Here is a 17,615-nt window from a genome sequence, read left to right as displayed (position 1 = left end):
CAACAGCTACCTGAAAAGAAAAATGGAAAGCCCACACAACTAAGAGAGAGAGAAAACAAGAGAGAGCAATCGGGGGACTACATTTGAAGCCATGTTATTGCCGGAATTCCTCTCCTCTTTACAGATAGTAGAGATTAATTTGATTTTAGAGAGGACCTCAAGTAAACAACTCATCATGGAGTTAGAAAAAAAATCCCCCCCCCCCCCCCCCCCCCCCCCGGGCCCCGCTTAATAGTCTTTCCTTCTACATACCAAGACCTCATCGTCATTTGAGACTCTACATAGTCCTTTCTTTGGTGGCTGGTCAAAAAATGTATGTCTTTCAATGTTTCAATTTAAAAACCATTACCACTAATTCTTTGAAGATCCCTACTTTCCCTCACCCCTTCTTCTCTGCATGCATATGGAGGTTGCACTTCTCTCTACTCCCCTCCCCTCGCCTTCGTATATAGGCTCCACCTCTTCCCCCTCTCCTCGCCATTCTCCCTTGCCTTCATTGCTCGTATGCCCCCCCCCCCCGGCCCCCTTCATGCTCTTGCCTGCACTGGAGAGAGAGAGAGAGAGAGAGAGAGAGAGAGAGAGAGAGAGAGAGAGAGAGCCCTTAGGCCACGCGGAGAGAGGGAGGGAGAACTCACCAAGCAGCCGAAGTATATGCACACAGAGTTCATGCAATCTTCCTCCATCATGTATTTGGAGGATGTTCTTTAAGTGGAATCTCTCTTGATTTCAATTAAAAGCTATTTTCATAATCGGGCCCTCCAACAAGCTTTCAATTTTGAATGTGAAAAGAAAAAGAGACCCATACAACATAGCCATGGGCGGATAAATAATGCTCTAATATAACGAGGCGGTTAATTTTCGAAATTTTATTTGACGGAAATCATGGAAAATGTTTTTTTTGGCCCTACATTTGCATACAAATGTGGTATGAACGCGAAACGAAAGGCTCACGAGAGGATGGGATGCAGGAGCGAAGGTGGACAGGGCACGTGGCTTCGGCAACTTGGAAGCGGGGGCGTGGGATCTTGGTCTTCATCGAAAGCGGGGGTTTCCTCCTGCTCTATTGCGTGCTCACGCATACACAGACGCACAACACAACCCAACCCAAGGGCGTCCCTCCCGTGAGTTTCTCCTACCCACTCTCCTCTCACAGGTAAAACCGAGCGTTCATGGAAGCTTCCTCTCTGCAGACGCAAAAGTAAAGTTCTCTCCTTTGGGTTGCTTTCTGCCCCCTTCTAATGTTACAAGCTTCGGGGCTCTCGATCGAGCTTTGCATTACTCTCTGGTGATGCATGCAATGGCTGCAGTTCCCTCTCTTCATCATAGCGGCCTCACCGCCTCCTGCGCAGAGCTCCCTGCGGCCTTACCTTCATCAGAGTTCAGTGGGTCTTCCTACCGGGCAGTACCTATGTGCATTTTAGTCGAAAAGCAGCACCAGCTGAGGGGCTTTGCGTCAACAACCCCCTATCTGACAGGGGGACAACAAAGGAGAAGGAAAAATTATGGGATTTTCTCTTCCGAACTCAGCAACACAGCTGTGGAGCGACTGCTGGAATTTGCGAGAGAGCCAGCTCCTTCAGAACAAGGTTAGTCAGCAGATGGCTTCAATGGCTTTGCAGTATTGAAGGGTACAGTTTTACCACTGGTGAGCTGTTTTGGCAATGTTTTAAGTAGTTCTACCTGAGCTGAGGCCAGTGGACGTCTCTTGATGATACTTGATATGCATGGAACTTGTTGGTTTGTGTGCAACATGATTGCCGTTAGAACAACTCATATGTAATGTCGCCTTGTCTCATATGTGTGCAATCAAGGGTATTGTTTAGTTCAGTTATTACTGATTGTGCTGTTTGGGAAATTGATTGAGAGTTCCATTTCAGTCCTAGTCCGGTACTATGGAATGTTTTCTCAGGTGAGCTTAACGATAAACGGTTTAAAATCTAGCCATTTTCTTTGAAGCAGGCCAGCTAATCAGTGGGCTTCAAAGTGCGGAGCTCGCCAGGAGTGACCTTGAAGAGGGCAATAGGCGAACTAAGATCCCTTTCAATATCATTTTCGTAACTGCTGAAGTGGCTCCATATTCAAAAACTGGAGGGCTGGGTGATGTTTGTGGGTCTCTGCCAATTGCACTGGCTGCCCGGGGACATAGGGTGATGGTAATTTCTCCTCGATACATGAATGGTGTAACTGATGCAAAGTTTGCTGGAGCTTTTGATACACAATGCCGCATCAAAATTGGATGTTTCGAGGCAGAGCATGAGGTGGCGTTCTTTCATGAGTTTAGAGCAGGGGTTGATTGGGTATGTCTTCAACTTGTTTGAGAATGTAGATTGCATTTATAAACGAGAGACAGCATTCCAAGTTTTCTGCGAATTGTTAGGTTTTTGTCGATCATCCATCGTATCATAGACCTGGAACTCCCTATGGTGATACACGAGGTGCTTTTGATGACAACCAGGTAACAAGGCTAGTTGTCAAATATCTTCATTTCTCCATTGCTTATTGCAACTTCTAAACCATTCAAGATCCTCATTTGTGCAGTTCAGGTTTACATTACTCTGCCACGCTGCATGTGAAGCACCGTTGGTGCTACCCCTTGGAGGCTTTACGTATGGGGAGAAGTGTATTTTTGTCGCCAATGACTGGCATGCAGGTCTTGTTCCTGTGTAAGTAGTGCTTTCTTGTTCCTGTGTAGTGCTTTGAGTCTTATAGACCATACAACAGCAGTTAGCGGTTCAAATTTAAACTTGCATGTATAGTACATGTTTTGCATTTGATCTATGGCAGCCTGCTCATTACATAACACTATAATACCCTCTTTCAGGCTATTGGCAGCAAAGTACCGGCGCTTTAGAGTTTATAAAGATGCAAGGAGTATTTTAGCTATACATAATTTGGCGCACCAGGTATTCCCTTGCATATTATGGTTCCTTATGCGGGAATGCTTGAAGTCGATTGATGCGACTTACTTTTGTATTTAGGGTGTGGAACCGGCAACTACTTACAGTAAGCTTGGCTTGCCAGGGGATTGGTATGGAGCACTTGAATGGGTGTTTCCAACTTGGGCAAGAAAACATGCTTTGGATAAGGGGGAGGCTGTAAATCATTTAAAAGGTGCCATTGTGACCTCTGACCGAATTGTCACCGTAAGTCAGGTACATATCAGCTTCAGGGTCATTGCATGTAAGCTTGGAGTCTATTATTACCTTCTCATCAGGCAGCTTGATTGTCTTTGTTCTCCTTACATTCAGGGTTATGCATGGGAGGTAACTACTGTGGAAGGAGGATGGGGTTTAGATGGCCTGCTCAGGTCTCGAATTGCTGTAATCAATGGTTGTGTTTCCATTTCCTGAAACCGATGATGTTTATGAAATCAATTTTTTTGACTCATCACTTCATAGTTCTTCTGGAACAGGTATTACTAATGGTGTTGATGTGGATGATTGGAATCCAATGACAGACAAGCACATAGCGGCACAGTACACTTTGGATGACCTATCTGGAAAGGTTTAGTCGCTTTATTGAGTTGTGTTTCTTAATGCCCCTCATTTCACTTTACAAGCGTGCAATATGATTGTGTCTAGTCTGATTGGTAGAACCCCAGGCATCCTGAGTGCCACTATGTTCAAAACTGTCCATGTATTGAATGGGTCTAAACTTCAGCTATACCTACACGGTTTTTTCTTTATTGTGATCTTTGATCAATAGTTTGAAGCTATCTTATTTGGCTTGATATACATATCTAAGAATGTCCTTGGATCTTCAAGTTGGGGTTGTTGTCACCAAACACTTGCATATGTATATGCTATCCACATGATTTTGGGTGCCTTTTCATTTTTTGGTTTTGTTTGATTCGGTTGCGAATGTGTGAATGTGTAGGCTGAATGTAAAGCTGCTTTGCAAAAAGAATTGGGCCTTGCTGTCCGACCAGAGGTTCCCCTGGTATGAAAAGCTTTACAACTACTATCTGATGAATCAAATGCACATGCTTATTTTAACCCTCTCCACTGAAGGTTGGCTTTATTGGGCGATTGGATTATCAGAAAGGGCCAGACGTCATACAGGCTGCATTGCCAGAGTTCATGCAAGATGATGTGCAAATGGTATGCATACTGATTCTCTGCACTTATCAGTTTTGAAGGAAGCTGGTTGGATGCTTTTGATGGGATTTTTGACATGAAAGTGCATCTGAGTTTGATCTTTTTCAATTACAAATGGGAACTGCCTAACCGTACATTCTGTGATGCTTTACCTCAAAGTCTTATCTAGCCTTTCTAGGATGTAGACTTAATCAAGTGTTTTTCTAGTCATCTGCGCACCCCATCATTTGATTGCCTTGGGCTACCTTTGCTCATCTAGCCCCTCTTTTCCTTTATGAGGTCTTGGTAGCAACTATTTCATCAAAATGCAGTAACAGTTTACATCTCTCTCTCTCTCTCTCTCTCTCTCTCTCTCTCTCTCTCTCTCTCTCTCTCTAAAAGACACCCTATATGTTTCCGTGGAACATACCATAGTGTCCATCATTACCGTAGTTTCCATTTTACTTAGCAAGCAACCTAGAGAGTTTTTTTTAGTGAAAGTTCGACCTGCCATGTACGCGCTTTCAAGCCATCTTTGTGAGTTCGGTACCAGTGCAAGGTCAACCTTACTCACCTGAATTTCTGGTTTAGCTTCTGGCCCATGGTTTATGGGTTTTATATAAAAGCCAGACAAACCACCATTACTGGCGATTTTTTTTCTTATTTTGCTCAAGTGTGTTCAGCCTTCTTCAATTGGTCATAACACTTCATCGTGAGCTTGACTTTCTTCTTCCAATTTATGCCTGATTGACTTTTGATTTCATGTTTCATCAAGTTGGTCATGCAATCATGTCATAACTGTAGGACCTTCTTTCTTTTATTGCAGGTTATGCTTGGATCTGGGGATCCTCAAATTGAATCTTGGATGAAGTGGGCTGAAGCCACATATAAAGACAAGTTCAGAGGATGGGTGGGATTCAGTGTTCCTGTGGCACATCGAATAACTGCAGGGTAAGGATTCATAAGAAGCTACTATTTAAGGCTACTAGAGGTGTGTGCGCCTTATACAAATTACTTGCTTCAGGTGCGATATTCTGCTAATGCCTTCTCGATTTGAGCCATGTGGGCTGAATCAGTTGTATGGCATGAGATACGGCACAGTACCTGTAGTTCATTCTACAGGCGGATTACGGGTATGTGGGCAACACTTTCTATAACCAGCGAGGCATGTGGTTTATACAAGATTCATTCATCACTCAATGGCTTCTACAGGATACTGTCGAGGACTTCAACCCTTTCGCAAATGCTGGCAAAGGCGGTGGCACAGGGTAAGCCTCAAAATAACCTTAGTTACTGATTTCCTCTCTGAATCATCTATTTGTATATTTTTGGATTCATGAAGAGAAAAGAATGAACATCGACAAATTGTTCTTTGCTTGTAAATTCCTTAGCTTATGACTGTTGGGGATCAATTTTGTTCTTGCAGTTGGACGTTTTCTCCTCTCTCTAAGGAGGCTATGCTAGGGGTAATATTTTCTTATCCTTGCCACCCCATGTTTGAATGTTGTTCGGTAGATCCATTGCTTTTAAAGTTGCATTTGTGTTATGCATAGGCTTTATGGACATCTATCCAGACATATAGAGAGCATAAGGCATCTTGGCAAGGTATAATGCGTCGTGGGATGGAACAAGATGTCTCATGGGATCGTGCAGCTTTGCAATATGAGCAGATATTTGAGTGGTCAAGTATAGATCCTCCTTATGCTTAGGTTATGGGCTTTTGCTTCTATAAAGCGGATAGCACTTGAAAGTGTGGGCTTTTCTGCATATGTGTACATGATTCGTGCTCCTCAACTCAAATCACATTTTGGAGCTGGACATATGCAGGCCACCAATGTAATCCGCGTTTTTTTTTCTGCTCCAACCTGCGTTTGTTGCAAATAAGCCTTCTTGTCTAATCATGTCTCTAGAGGATTAGAATATAAAGTCACACGTCTAATTGATTGTTGTCAATTGGTCTCTCTCTCTCTCTCTCTCTCTCTCACACACACACACACACACACACACACACACACACACACACACACACATGATACACATGGACATGTCCATTATATGTTGTCTGTCTCGTATGTCAACATGGTCTTTTGTAGATATTAATAAGTAATTTTTTTTTCTTTTTCTAGAGAGAGAGTAGACCCGTCGAATAGATTGTTGAGCTGTCGTAGGATTGTTCCTCGGACGTGATTTGTTCTCTATAGGAATGTTCCACAAAAGAGCAGATTGAGTGGTGAAAGGCGTAAACTCTTTGAACACTGTAAAACGCTACCATTTTTGGAGAAAACAAAGGAACTGGAATTCTGCAACAATTGTTTCAACCTTATGTCTCACTTACTTCTAACAGATTGTCAATGTATGCCTGTGTTTGTTTGGGGAATGCATAATTGGCATTGTTGCTGTTAATAGGGAAGTCGCAAATTAAGTGATGACTATCCGTGATGGAGTTGATAATTTTTCTGTCTAGTGGATGACAATTCATGGATAGGTGAGCTACCCTATATAGAATACCTATTTGGGCTCTTGTAATGTGGCTATGCTATGTAGTTATTTTGCACAGAGTTTCACGCTAGCTATCTCTTGATGTCATTTCGTTTCAAAATTGTATGGTATCATGGGCGATAGAATTGGGAAGATTTGAATTTCCGTTAGTTGCCTAACACAATTTGATTATCTCTAGACTGGCTCCTCTACCCTTAGTTCTTGACCTTGTAATCTATCTTCTATATTATTATAAAAGGGGGAGCAATTTGGCCCCCCTCCCCTTGACACGTGTCAACATTTGCAGGTTTGGCAGCAGTAGGCGGCTACACTTGGAGAGAGAGAGAGAGAGAGAGAGAGAGAGAGAGAGATGAAATGAAATGTTATATTAACGTCTTCAAAAGGCCATAATGACCTATGAGACCCGAAAGTTACAAAGTGGTGGATCTGATACAAAGTCAGAGTAACGAAATAACCTAACAACAGTACAAAACAAAGATATATACTATGGGGTCCTAAGTTGATCGATGTGAACCAAGCAAAAGACTAAGCAAAAAATGGGCGGCTTGTTGGGATAGCTGAATCACAAGAGATCTAGCATCGGTCGTTGGCGAATCTCATCAACTTCCTCCATGGTTAGTAGTCTGAACGGGCGTCGTGCATGCCTGGCCAGCGTGCTCCGAATTTTTTGTCGTAGCCTTCGTCGATGTTGTGTAGTTCTTCGCAGTCGCGGGCGCCTGGATTTCCCCGTTCAATCGCTCGGTCAATCAGTGTGCCTCTGGTGTGAGACGAGGGGGAGCTCTGCTGTGGGGGTGGCTCTTGCGGTTGTCCCGTGTCCGCTCTGAAGAAGTCTGTGATCCGTCTTTGAGACTGGTTAGCCTCGCCATTCATCAGGCTATCTCTGTGTCTGCGCAGCTTGAGCAAGAACAAACCCAGACATCTCTGGTCTTCGTATCCCATGACTCTTGAAAGTGGTCCAAAACCTTCTCTGAACAAGCAATGGAAGCGGCCTCGTATCTCGTAGTAGACGGGGCAGCGACATGTATAGTGTAGCTTTGTCTCAGGTTCCATGTTACACAAGGGGCATGTCTTGTCCTCAGTTGGTACTCCGCTGTATCTCCCAATCTCAACGCAATTGGTGAGAAGATGTGCGTAACTGGCCAATAGCACATCGTATCCCATGAGACAAGTGGGTATCCATGTATATGGGTCCCGCCACAAAACCATCTTTCGTAAGCTGGAGAAGGTGGTCTTTGTAAAAAGCCATCTTCGTGCCCAATTCCTGTGCTGGTTGTATCCATGTCCTTTTGGTGTCTAGCTGGGTCAGGTCTTGGCGTATGAGCTTGGTGATCTCTGACCGTGTAAGGGTGAGAGATGGTGCATCCAATGAGTAATGGAATGGTGGCAGCCGGTCTATGTTGAACCCATGTGCCTGAAACCATGATGTCATCTCCCCATACCAGCATGTTGTATCTCCTTGTATGGCTAACTGTCGAGAGGATTCAAGTGCTATGCGAGCATATCTGTCTCTAGGAAGTGCCCATGTGCGGTTTATGAAGGAGACTGATCTGGTGAGCGCCTCCACCACAAGTGGGGGGGCCGCTAGCTCTGCTCGGATAATGGCCCGTGGTACTGATGCCTTGGCTCTAATGAGCCGCGAGATCATAGAGACGAGAGGTTTCTCCATGTTCCCCCTTCCGTCTGAGCGACCCGTCCTCCCGTGGTGATCCAGTGAAGGTCCCCATATCTCGGTTCCATAGAGCAATGCTCCCATATCTCAGTTCCATAGAGCAATGCTGAAGCCACCAAGGTGTCAAAGAGCCAGAGCTTCGTCCGGGGCTCCTGAAACTGAACCTGCGAACACATCCTCTCCAATCTACCCAATGCTGCGTGGGCTCTAGTAAGTCTGGTTTCTGCTGCTCTTCTGAGTGAGAGAGAGAGAGAGAGAGAGCTCTGCGAGCCGGATACAGTCCTGTGCGTGTGTGTGTCTCTGTCTGGTTGACTGTTGCAAGGCATCTTCAAAGTTCATTGTTCCAGCTTCTGAGTCGTAATGATTTTCTTGGTTGGTGTACATTGGTCCAGCCGGCCGAAGCGTGGGGGGGTTGTTTTCCCTACATGCTACAAGCTACAACTTGCAGTCTCGCTCTCAGCTAGCTTTGCCAGTCTCTCTCTCTCCTCTCTCTCTCTCTCAATCACACACACCCCTGTGCGCGCACAGCTATGGTGCCCACTACCAAGTTTTCTCAGCGTTGTACTGTCCCTCCCTTTCCTACCTTATTGATTTTTGAGCATCGTAACTTCTTATCTCTCTTCTGAGTTCCCCTAGCTGCCAAGCTGCTGAGCTTGAAGCTATACGCATTATAATCCATCCTCCACAACTAAATCACTACGGTCGAGCTTCATGCTTCCCATATTATTTAGCATCTCATATTTGCTACAAGTTTTTCTGAGATTCTGTATTTGTTTTTCAGTCATTGTGCAAATGCTCGACTGCTGGAGTAGAAGATGGTAGTTCATGGCAATAGCTATGGAGGCTGAGACAAGACTAGGTGGCATAGGTGGGGTAGTAGGGCCGCAAGAAGGCCCTGTGATCAAACCTGCCTGAGAGAGAGAGAGAGAGAGAGAGAGAGAGAGAGAGAGAGAGAGAGAGAGAGAGTTGTGATGTGTGTTTGTGTGTGTGTGCAGCCAATGCAAATGCTGCCTGAGAGAGGCAAATTGACTCCCGCCAAGAGTCTACCATGCGAACACGTTGTGTACTGTATATGCTTGCCGGTGCTCCAAGATGCATGGCGATGGTGAGAATAGGGTGTAGGCATAGCTGTATGCATGCATACGTGGAGAGAGAGAGAGAGAGAGAGAGAGAGAGAGAGAGGCCATGCGTAATCTTGTTGTGTGTGCGTGCGTGTGCATAAGAGAGAGTCCAGAATACACGATGACTCCACCATTGTGTGTGCATGTGTTTGTGTGTGTGTGTGTGTGTGTGAGAGAGAGAGAGAGAGAGAGAGAGAGAGAGAGAATAGAATAAAATTGTTTATGACTTCATCTCAATTGAGCCTTGACTAACTACTTTGCCAATGTCATCTTGATGTGTCTGTGTCTTTCTCACTACAAGCATCTCATCCTATTAGTCGCACATTCAAGTACTTTAGCTCTCTTGGTGTAGACTTGATGTACCCAACAAGGAATGGCATCCTGATTCAGGTAAAGAGTATATATCTGCTGGTGGTGCTTCTTTGAGGAGGTACCTACGTGTAATGTTCTCAAACTAAGCTGCAAATATAAGTACATTGGCAAGCAACATTCAGCCAATGCTAAAGTGAACAAAGGTGACTCCTTGGCAAGAAGCATTGGCTGAGTATATAAGGAGCGCGGGTTGAATACATTGATAGTAAGCAAGTAGTATTTATCCAATATATATATATGGTCGAGGTAAGTACTCAAAAGGTTGTACAGGTGCTCCTGGCAGCTTTTTTAAGTTCATGGATGGGCACCCAAACACCTGTTGCAAGGGCAAAGTGGTCGTGGCCAAGGCTTGCCCAAACCCTTATTCCTAACCAAAGAGAAAGGGAATGGTTCAGCAGTTTATTGATGTGAGGTGTAATGGCCCTTGAGATGCACTTGGGTTGAGGATGCTTTAGTAGCATCCACGAGGGAATTAAACATTTAATGTGATGTGAGAGGGTTTAATAAGTAATTATCCCAAGATAGAACAAAGAAACTAAGGCGCCATGCTGAAGAATGCTTAACATGTGGCTCAAAAACACATGTTAGTGAGGTTGTGCATTATTATTTGAGCCCCTATGCCATGGTGTAAGAAAAATCATATGGCATTGATGCGTACATATTGAAGACTTGTTATGAGATTAAGGATGTTGGTTTTGTGTACAAGCACCCTAAAGTCCTTAAAACTTGAAAGCATGCCCTTTTGGTTTCGCTGTGAAGCATGAAAACACACTTGCAGGTGCAACTTAAAAGTATATGTTGTGCTTACAGGCCATGGCACTCCTCCAAATGCCATAACCTTTGTGCTCTTGGAGAGGAAAAGAAAATACTTAATAATGTTTTGTGGCATCAATATTGGAGTGTGTTTATTATCAAACGCCTTTGCAAATTTTATAACTCCAATAGGAGTTTGGATCACCATGCCAAGTCCCCTCTAAATCCACGAGTGAGGCCACAAAATTGGCTTCCTAATATAGCCAAGACATTCACTTCATAATTTAGCACATTGACTATTAAATATTTGGAATGTAATTCTATTATCTTAAATAATTCAAGTGGATTTTCTCCTTTTTTGTTCTCCCTTGAACAGACTCAAGGCTAAGCCCAGGCACACACACAAACATACAGACATTTGGAGAAATAGCATCTCACATGCCGTACTTCCTTAGTTTGAGGTTCGTCTCCACACTTAGCCTATGTATAGCTTTTTGATGTAGTAGGAAAGGTTTACTCCATGTTTGTGGTGACCACTACTATAGACAAGTGTTTCTTAGCGTTTTTTGGATATATGAGGAAGGATAAATTTCCAAGAGTAGCCCAAGTACTGGCCCCTAATTCTGTATTTGGAGGTTTTTATTTCATGACCCCCACTATCTATGTAATGCCAAACTAAAAGTGGCTCCCCCTGTTGCTAGCAATCTTTGCTTAACACTAGAATGGTAACTTAACAGGACATAAAAGTGTCCTTTCAGGGTTTTGGGAAAAAATTTCCAAAACCATAGTAGATCCACTCATTTTGAACAATCCTTTCATGAGCTTATAGTTCAATAACTACTACATATGGAAAAAATGAGAAACTTGTAATTTTTCTCATCCCATGGTCACTACAAGCCTCCAAAGTTGATGGACCAGTGCATTTTGCCCAAAACAACATTTTCTTACGGTTGATTGCATATAAATAAGACTGGGGATTTTTGTAGGACATGAGATAAAATGCCCCGTTAACTTCAATGGGTTGGTGACCAAAACATATGGTTGCTTTTACCTCACTAATTTTTTTTTGGTAAAAAAAAAAAGTACAAAAAAGTTGCATTTTTGCCATTCTGCGGACCTATCATCAAAGTTTCTATAGTCACGCTCAATACAGATACTATATACATGTTTTCTTAGTTTCCTTTGGGCCTTTGGATTCAAAAGGAGACATGGAGCATGTCAAAAGGATAAGGGATCTCTTACAATTAGAACCTTGGGGGCAATGATAAAGTGCTAAATATAGCAAACATGAAAAAATTGGGTTTAGCATTATGACCTCTAGAAACCCATAAAAACTACTCAATATCTAGCCAAGTTTGTAGTCTATGATTAGATATGGTTACTACCTACAAAATACACACAATTGGCTTAAGAAACTAGCAATATTGAGGAAGTTATACTTGCTACTCTAAAATGTATCGTATTCTTCAGCAATCAAAAAACTCAACCATCATCATATACTATGCTATATAGCATCTTAGGTCCCCCAAAACTCAAGGAAGATTAGCTTTATGTTATACATTACAGTTACACAATCAAAATTGAATTTGGATATCAAGAAAGCCACCAAAAAAATCATAAAAGTGCTAATTTTGGCCAAAAAACTAGATTATGCAATTCTTATAAATTGGTCATAACTTTCAATTTTAACACTTAGCTCTCTCTACAAGAATCAAAACATGTTGAAAACTATGAAGGCCTAACCTCTAGCCATCTAAACCTCACAAATATGAAGTTTAGAGTGGTATAGTTGCCAAAAATTGAAAAAAGGCCAAAAAAAGGACCCGTTTTTTCACACAGTTTAGGTTCAAAAATGTTGTGCAAGAGTAAGGTTAATGGTGAGATCGATACTAAAAAAAAAAAGCTAAGTTTTTTTCAGCTCATAAGGCAACTTTGTGGATATATAGCACCTAGAAATTCATTTTCATACTCTTCAAATAATTCAAGCAAAATGGTCACTTAACAGGACACAAAAGTGTCCAAGGACATAAAAGTGTCCTGTTACCATTGTAGTGTTAAAGGTCTCCATAATTTATTTGGGGCTCTAGCTTTCCACTTAATAATAACCCATGAAATACGATTTGCTTGATAATGTAAAAGGGTGATTTCAGAAAGGTTGATATAGATAATGTGCACACATGCCATTGGATAACTTTTGTGACGGAAATTTATGTTGTGTTGTATTACAATGTTTGTAATTTTTCTAAAAGACTACTAGGAAAATAATGTTTAACACAGGTAATTCCAAGTCATCATACATCTATACTATTATAATAGGGGGGGGGGGATTTCTGTCTCTCCCCTAACATGTGGCAGCAATGTCTTGATCAAACTGGTCCACAGAGAGAGAGAGAGAGAGAGAGAGAGAGAGAGAGAGAGAGAGAGAGAGAGAGAGAGAGAGAGAGAGAGAGAGAGAGAGAGAGAATTATCGTCCATGGAGGTCATATATGACTCATGGGACCAAAAAACACATGACAACAATTCCTTCTCAGTGCGGGTTGATACATATCAATTAAGGACTGAGGGTCCATCAAGAGGGTAGAGTAGAGAAAAAGAGAGAACAAAAACCTAAGGAGGGTCGGCTGAGGAGAGAGCCGGTTTGGGGTTTCGAAACTCCTGGATGATCGCTTTGCCACCTCAATAGACTGCCTATTTGCCTTGCTTACGTGCTTCATGCATCTTCTTGAGCTCGCTCGCTTTACTCTTGAGTTGATTCATGGTCAATTCTTCAGCAATCCAAAGCTTTTTTTCTCTTGAGAAGTCGAGATTGACATAGTAGCTTCATACGCTCATCTTTGTCCTTGAAAGTGAGTATGTAATGCTTGGGTGGCACATGTCTACATGTGTATCATTGATCCAGGCAACATTTTCGGGCTTGATGTAGACAGGTTGGAGAATGTTATTGAGCTTGATGATTGCTTCCTTGAGGGTGTCCTTCGTGGTACACCACGGTGAGTGTAGCCCCCCAATCCTGACCTTGAGGCCAAGAGATTCTTGTAGCCGGCATTCTTGTAGGGCTGCCTATATCTTGGTGTCAATCTTCTTATGTGTTGCTTCATGTGATTCTTTCTGCACCGCCATGGAAGTTTCGGTGAGTGAGGCTTCGACTGCGTGTGCTTTTTCAAGCAAAGCTTGGCTCTCCACTTCCTTCGCATCTTCAAGCTTGCGTAGACGTTCGTTGAGTTTCTCATTCTCCCCGAAAAGTTCTTGAATATGAACCTCAAGGCCTGTGATTCTTGCTTCTTGGCGGGCGGCGGGGTCCTTCCTTGGTGCTGTTGCCACCGTAAGAAAGCTCTTGCATGCAATAGGGGTGCCAAAGGACGACATCAAGCCAGGAATTCCTGAGTGGTGCGTGAGATCGAGGGCTTATAATGATTTAATTTTTTTTGGAAGCATTATCCCATGCTCTGTGTAAGCGGGTTAAGAGAAAATGAAGGTGTCGACAAGCAGAGGATGAGGCTTGCATTTGACGGACTGAGAGAGAGGGGGAGAGAGAGAGTTTCTTGAAACCAAAACGCCTATGCTGCTGATGAGCAGGTCGCAACATACGCCTCATTGACGAGTATGTCGCAGCAGAAAATGGACGCAGGTCACAACAGGCAGGTTTCGAGCTTGGGCACGGGTTAGAGCTCGGGCATTAACGCCCCCACAGGGGCGCCCTCACCCAGGGGAGACGCGCAGGGGTTCAGACTTAGGGTTCGACGAGAGAGAGAGAGAGAGAGAGAGAGAGAGAGAGAGAGAGAGAGAGAGAGAGAGAGAGAGAGAGAGAGAGAGAGAGAGAGAGAGAGAGAGAGAGTTAATGTACAAACATTAGGTGAGGTCCAATCATTAGATGAGAGGACTCAAACTGCCCGCCGACGTTAGTTCACGCGAGCTCGCTTCCACTCGTGAGTTCTCTGTTTGTGAGTGAGTGAGTGAGTGTGTGTGTGTGTGTGTGTGAGAGAGAGAGAGAGAGAGAGAGAGAGAGAGAGAGAGAGAGAGAGAGAGAGAGAGAGAGAGAGAGAGATGAGATGAGATGAAATGAAATGATATGGTATATTAACTTCTTGAGGGTAAGAGCAAGGGGTTTGAGGGTAAGAGGGGTCATGCCGTCGCCGAAGGCGGCGCCGTTTTACTAGTAGTATTAAAAGGTGAAGCCCATGTTCTTGCCCATAGAAAAAATTGTTCATTTTTGCCACGTTAAAGCTTTGACAACTTAACATGAGAGGGCACCCTCTCCAAGCCGGATTCTTTCATGGTGGTTGGCATCTTGAGACATAAAAAATACTTGTGGTTTGTCACTCGTGTGGTACTACCTAGTTTCTTTAAGCACCTCTCCCTATAACCCAAAGCTAGGATGTCAGTTTTGAGGTTAGCCTCTCGGTATTCTTGAGGTTGGATGGAGTTGGTACAAATTCAAACTCCCTAATTTGAAGGTGAGCTAGTTTGGCTCCACAACTAGGAGACGAGTCAAGGTGTCAACTTTCTTTTGTTAGTTCTTGCTTGAGTGTTTGTGATGTGCCATGTTCGCTAACCATTAGATCCTTGGGGAGTGTGAAAGATGGGATCATGGTAACTTCCAACCAACAAAAGACCACAACTCATGGAATTGTGAGGGTATGAGTTAGGAGTCACGTAGTGACATGAAGCCTTGGAAGAGGAGACTATAGAAGTATCTTCGAGATTTGAGCTGCTACTTATGGTATCATGGTTACAAAGGGTATCACGGTAACTTCTTGATCTTTTTCATGTCAAGAGGGAAATATTTAAATAACAATCAGAGGGCAACATTCAAATAACAATCAAAGCTCATGGAATTATCACGGTAGAGGGTTGATGAGCTTCTCATTGCTGCCCTTCCCTATGGAAGGAAATATTTTCTTTTGGCTCTTCTAATGACAAAATATCACAAAATTCACAAGTCAATTGTTGTAACTAAGTGACATGTTTGATGAAGTATAGAGATACATGAAAACTAGGTGAGACTCCTATTTACATATGATTGTTTGTGTTTTCTAAATTAGATGGGCATCTCAATGTACTTGCCTTGTAGGCTACTTTGTTACCCATTCTTGTAGAAGAGCAATGTTCAAACAAGCCCTTCTAATGACACTTTTGAAAATTGGCATTCATATGACGTAGAAGATGCCCTAAAGAAGGGTAGATAGGTGTCAAATCCTATCATAGCAATTTCATTATCATTGCCCTTTCCACACTTGAAAAGTTACATAGAAACATGGACCTTTAGAAAAAGCAATTATGGACATCTTATTGAGGAGTACCTCTATAGTACCTTTTTATGGCTGGTTTGACAGTGATGGTAGGGCATTGACGCTCATTGAGATAGTTGGTCAAGGTTGCTTGCAATATTCATAGCCTAGCAAAAGGCAAGGGGTGGCCTTGTATGTAGAGAATCTAATACTTACTTTTAGATTCAATGGAATTTAAATATGAAAGGAGAGAGTTTTCGTTTAAAAGAGAGAGATAACAAGGAGACCAGAGGTTGTGCTGAGCTAATTTCTTTACACAAACATTTATTTAGAATACTATAACCATGCACATAATTCAAAGAAAATAAATAATTAAGATTAACAACTCGATGAGGATCTTATTTGCTTGGAGTCGGCGGTCCCCCCTCCAAAAGGATTTGTATTATAATCCTCTCAAAAGAGAGCTTTTTTACAATGCATGTTTGTGCTCTTGCGAAGCCTTGTTTGAATCAAGAAGATAGTGTCTTCAAGATTTCTTGGTATAACCCTCCTTCTCAAACCCTAAACACCCCAATGGGGACAAAGGAACATCGTGGAAAGAGAAAGATGAAGGTGGAGAGAAGTAATTTTTGTAGCAAGATGATAGATTCTTTGTATATGCTTGCTCATGGTCAAGATCTTAGCATAGCATAGTAATAGAATAGTAGAGATGGAGAAGAAGAAACTTTCACTGACTTGGATTTGCATCCATAGCATCACATACACTCACACACACTTGTTCACATAAAACAAGTGTGGACTACTTTAGACATGTGGCCTAGCTAAGCTTAGTAAACAAAGACTAGAGTCAACTTACTGAATGAAGAAGGCCTGATCTAACCTTAATACAAATCATAAACTTATCTTTTAATCAACTAGCTCAAGCGCAAGACCTTTGCACAAACCTTGGAGGCTTATGAAGCTGATCGAGGCTACATTCTACATGCTAATTTAGGACCTGCTAAATTAGGATAAACTTTGAAAAAAGTAAAACTCACCCTTTGGGATTTGAAACTCACTTTCTGTGCAAAACCTTAGCACAATTCTGTGGAGGTACCGCCAAGCGTCTCCCAAAACTTGCTAAATTAAACATTTTGTGACAAGTTAAAATTTCACCCTAAGGCTTCATAGACTTCATACTTAGAGTCTAAAGATTTATTCTAATGACTTGAGCTTAGCACAATTACTTTCTATTTTTAGACTCCTATAATTGCTCTCGGTCATCTCCTTTGTCTTGTACCTTTGATCAAGGCTGCCAGACATACAATTATCCTTCCTTGACCTGTACCTATGACTGAGATAATTAATTAGCAATTATATGGAATTGTTACTTTTGGTCTTGTTAGAAGCTGGACTCTCCCCACGGAGACGAACTACTAAGAGGATTATCATTTTTTGTAATTATTCATTTATTGAGGAAACTTGATTTTTCACCTTGTAAATATTGGGACTTACAGAAGTTTCCAGATTGTATCCCAATTTTGATAGTTAGATTTAGTAGATGGTTGATTTTGGAACTTTAGGGTTTGATAATTATAAGGTATATATACCACTTTTTGACCTTAATGAAAGAACCTTTTGTCATTTTAAAAACACAAGTTTTGAAGTCTGTGAGTGAGCGTACTGTGTACGAGAGAGAGTGTGAGCTTCATCTTGACGCTACGTGTGCACCAGTGGTCGGAATCGAGTGCGGAGAAGTGCAGCGTGTTGCCCCCGACGAGAGTTACGCGCCGATATCTACATTGCGCGCGTACGGTCCGGTTCTGCGAGCTCCTTCTACGAGCTTCATCTGGTGATTGGGTGAGCATACGTTGTTCGATTTTGCATTGCAGCATATCCACGCGTTCACATTGAGTAG

General features: G+C 42.6%; 1 protein-coding gene across 1 annotated transcript; it reads left to right on the top strand.

The window, feature by feature from the left end:
* The first annotated feature begins 938 nt into the window (after positions 1 to 938).
* SS1 (glycogen/starch synthase, ADP-glucose type) lies at positions 939 to 5,924 on the top strand. Its single transcript, XM_086525763.1, has 17 exons — positions 939 to 1,121; positions 1,191 to 1,198; positions 1,308 to 1,586; positions 1,960 to 2,297; positions 2,378 to 2,455; positions 2,539 to 2,663; positions 2,822 to 2,903; positions 2,979 to 3,152; positions 3,249 to 3,330; positions 3,413 to 3,504; positions 3,877 to 3,939; positions 4,011 to 4,100; positions 4,903 to 5,027; positions 5,101 to 5,209; positions 5,289 to 5,344; positions 5,503 to 5,542; positions 5,630 to 5,924. Exons 1-17 carry the CDS (start codon positions 958 to 960, stop codon positions 5,783 to 5,785), a joined length of 2,061 nt encoding a protein of 686 aa, XP_086381889.1. The 5' UTR covers positions 939 to 957; the 3' UTR covers positions 5,786 to 5,924.
* The last annotated feature ends 11,691 nt before the right edge of the window (positions 5,925 to 17,615 follow it).

The sequence above is a fragment of the Adiantum capillus-veneris genome, chromosome 12 (assembly GCF_014529385.1).
Source record: "Adiantum capillus-veneris isolate H3 chromosome 12, ASM1452938v2, whole genome shotgun sequence".
NCBI lineage: Eukaryota > Viridiplantae > Streptophyta > Polypodiopsida > Polypodiales > Pteridaceae > Adiantum > Adiantum capillus-veneris.
Note: the sequence above shows the minus strand (reverse complement) of the source record. Positions and strands in the feature narration are given on the sequence as shown.

Bases quoted from the DNA above. Each gene is read 5' to 3' on its own strand.
- SS1 (XM_086525763.1), top strand. From the start codon at position 958: ATGGGATGCAGGAGCGAAGGTGGACAGGGCACGTGGCTTCGGCAACTT. The intron at 2,904-2,978 runs GTATTCCCTTGC...TTTTGTATTTAG, and splicing joins TACATAATTTGGCGCACCAG to GGTGTGGAACCGGCAACTAC. The intron at 3,153-3,248 runs GTACATATCAGC...CCTTACATTCAG, and splicing joins GAATTGTCACCGTAAGTCAG to GGTTATGCATGGGAGGTAAC.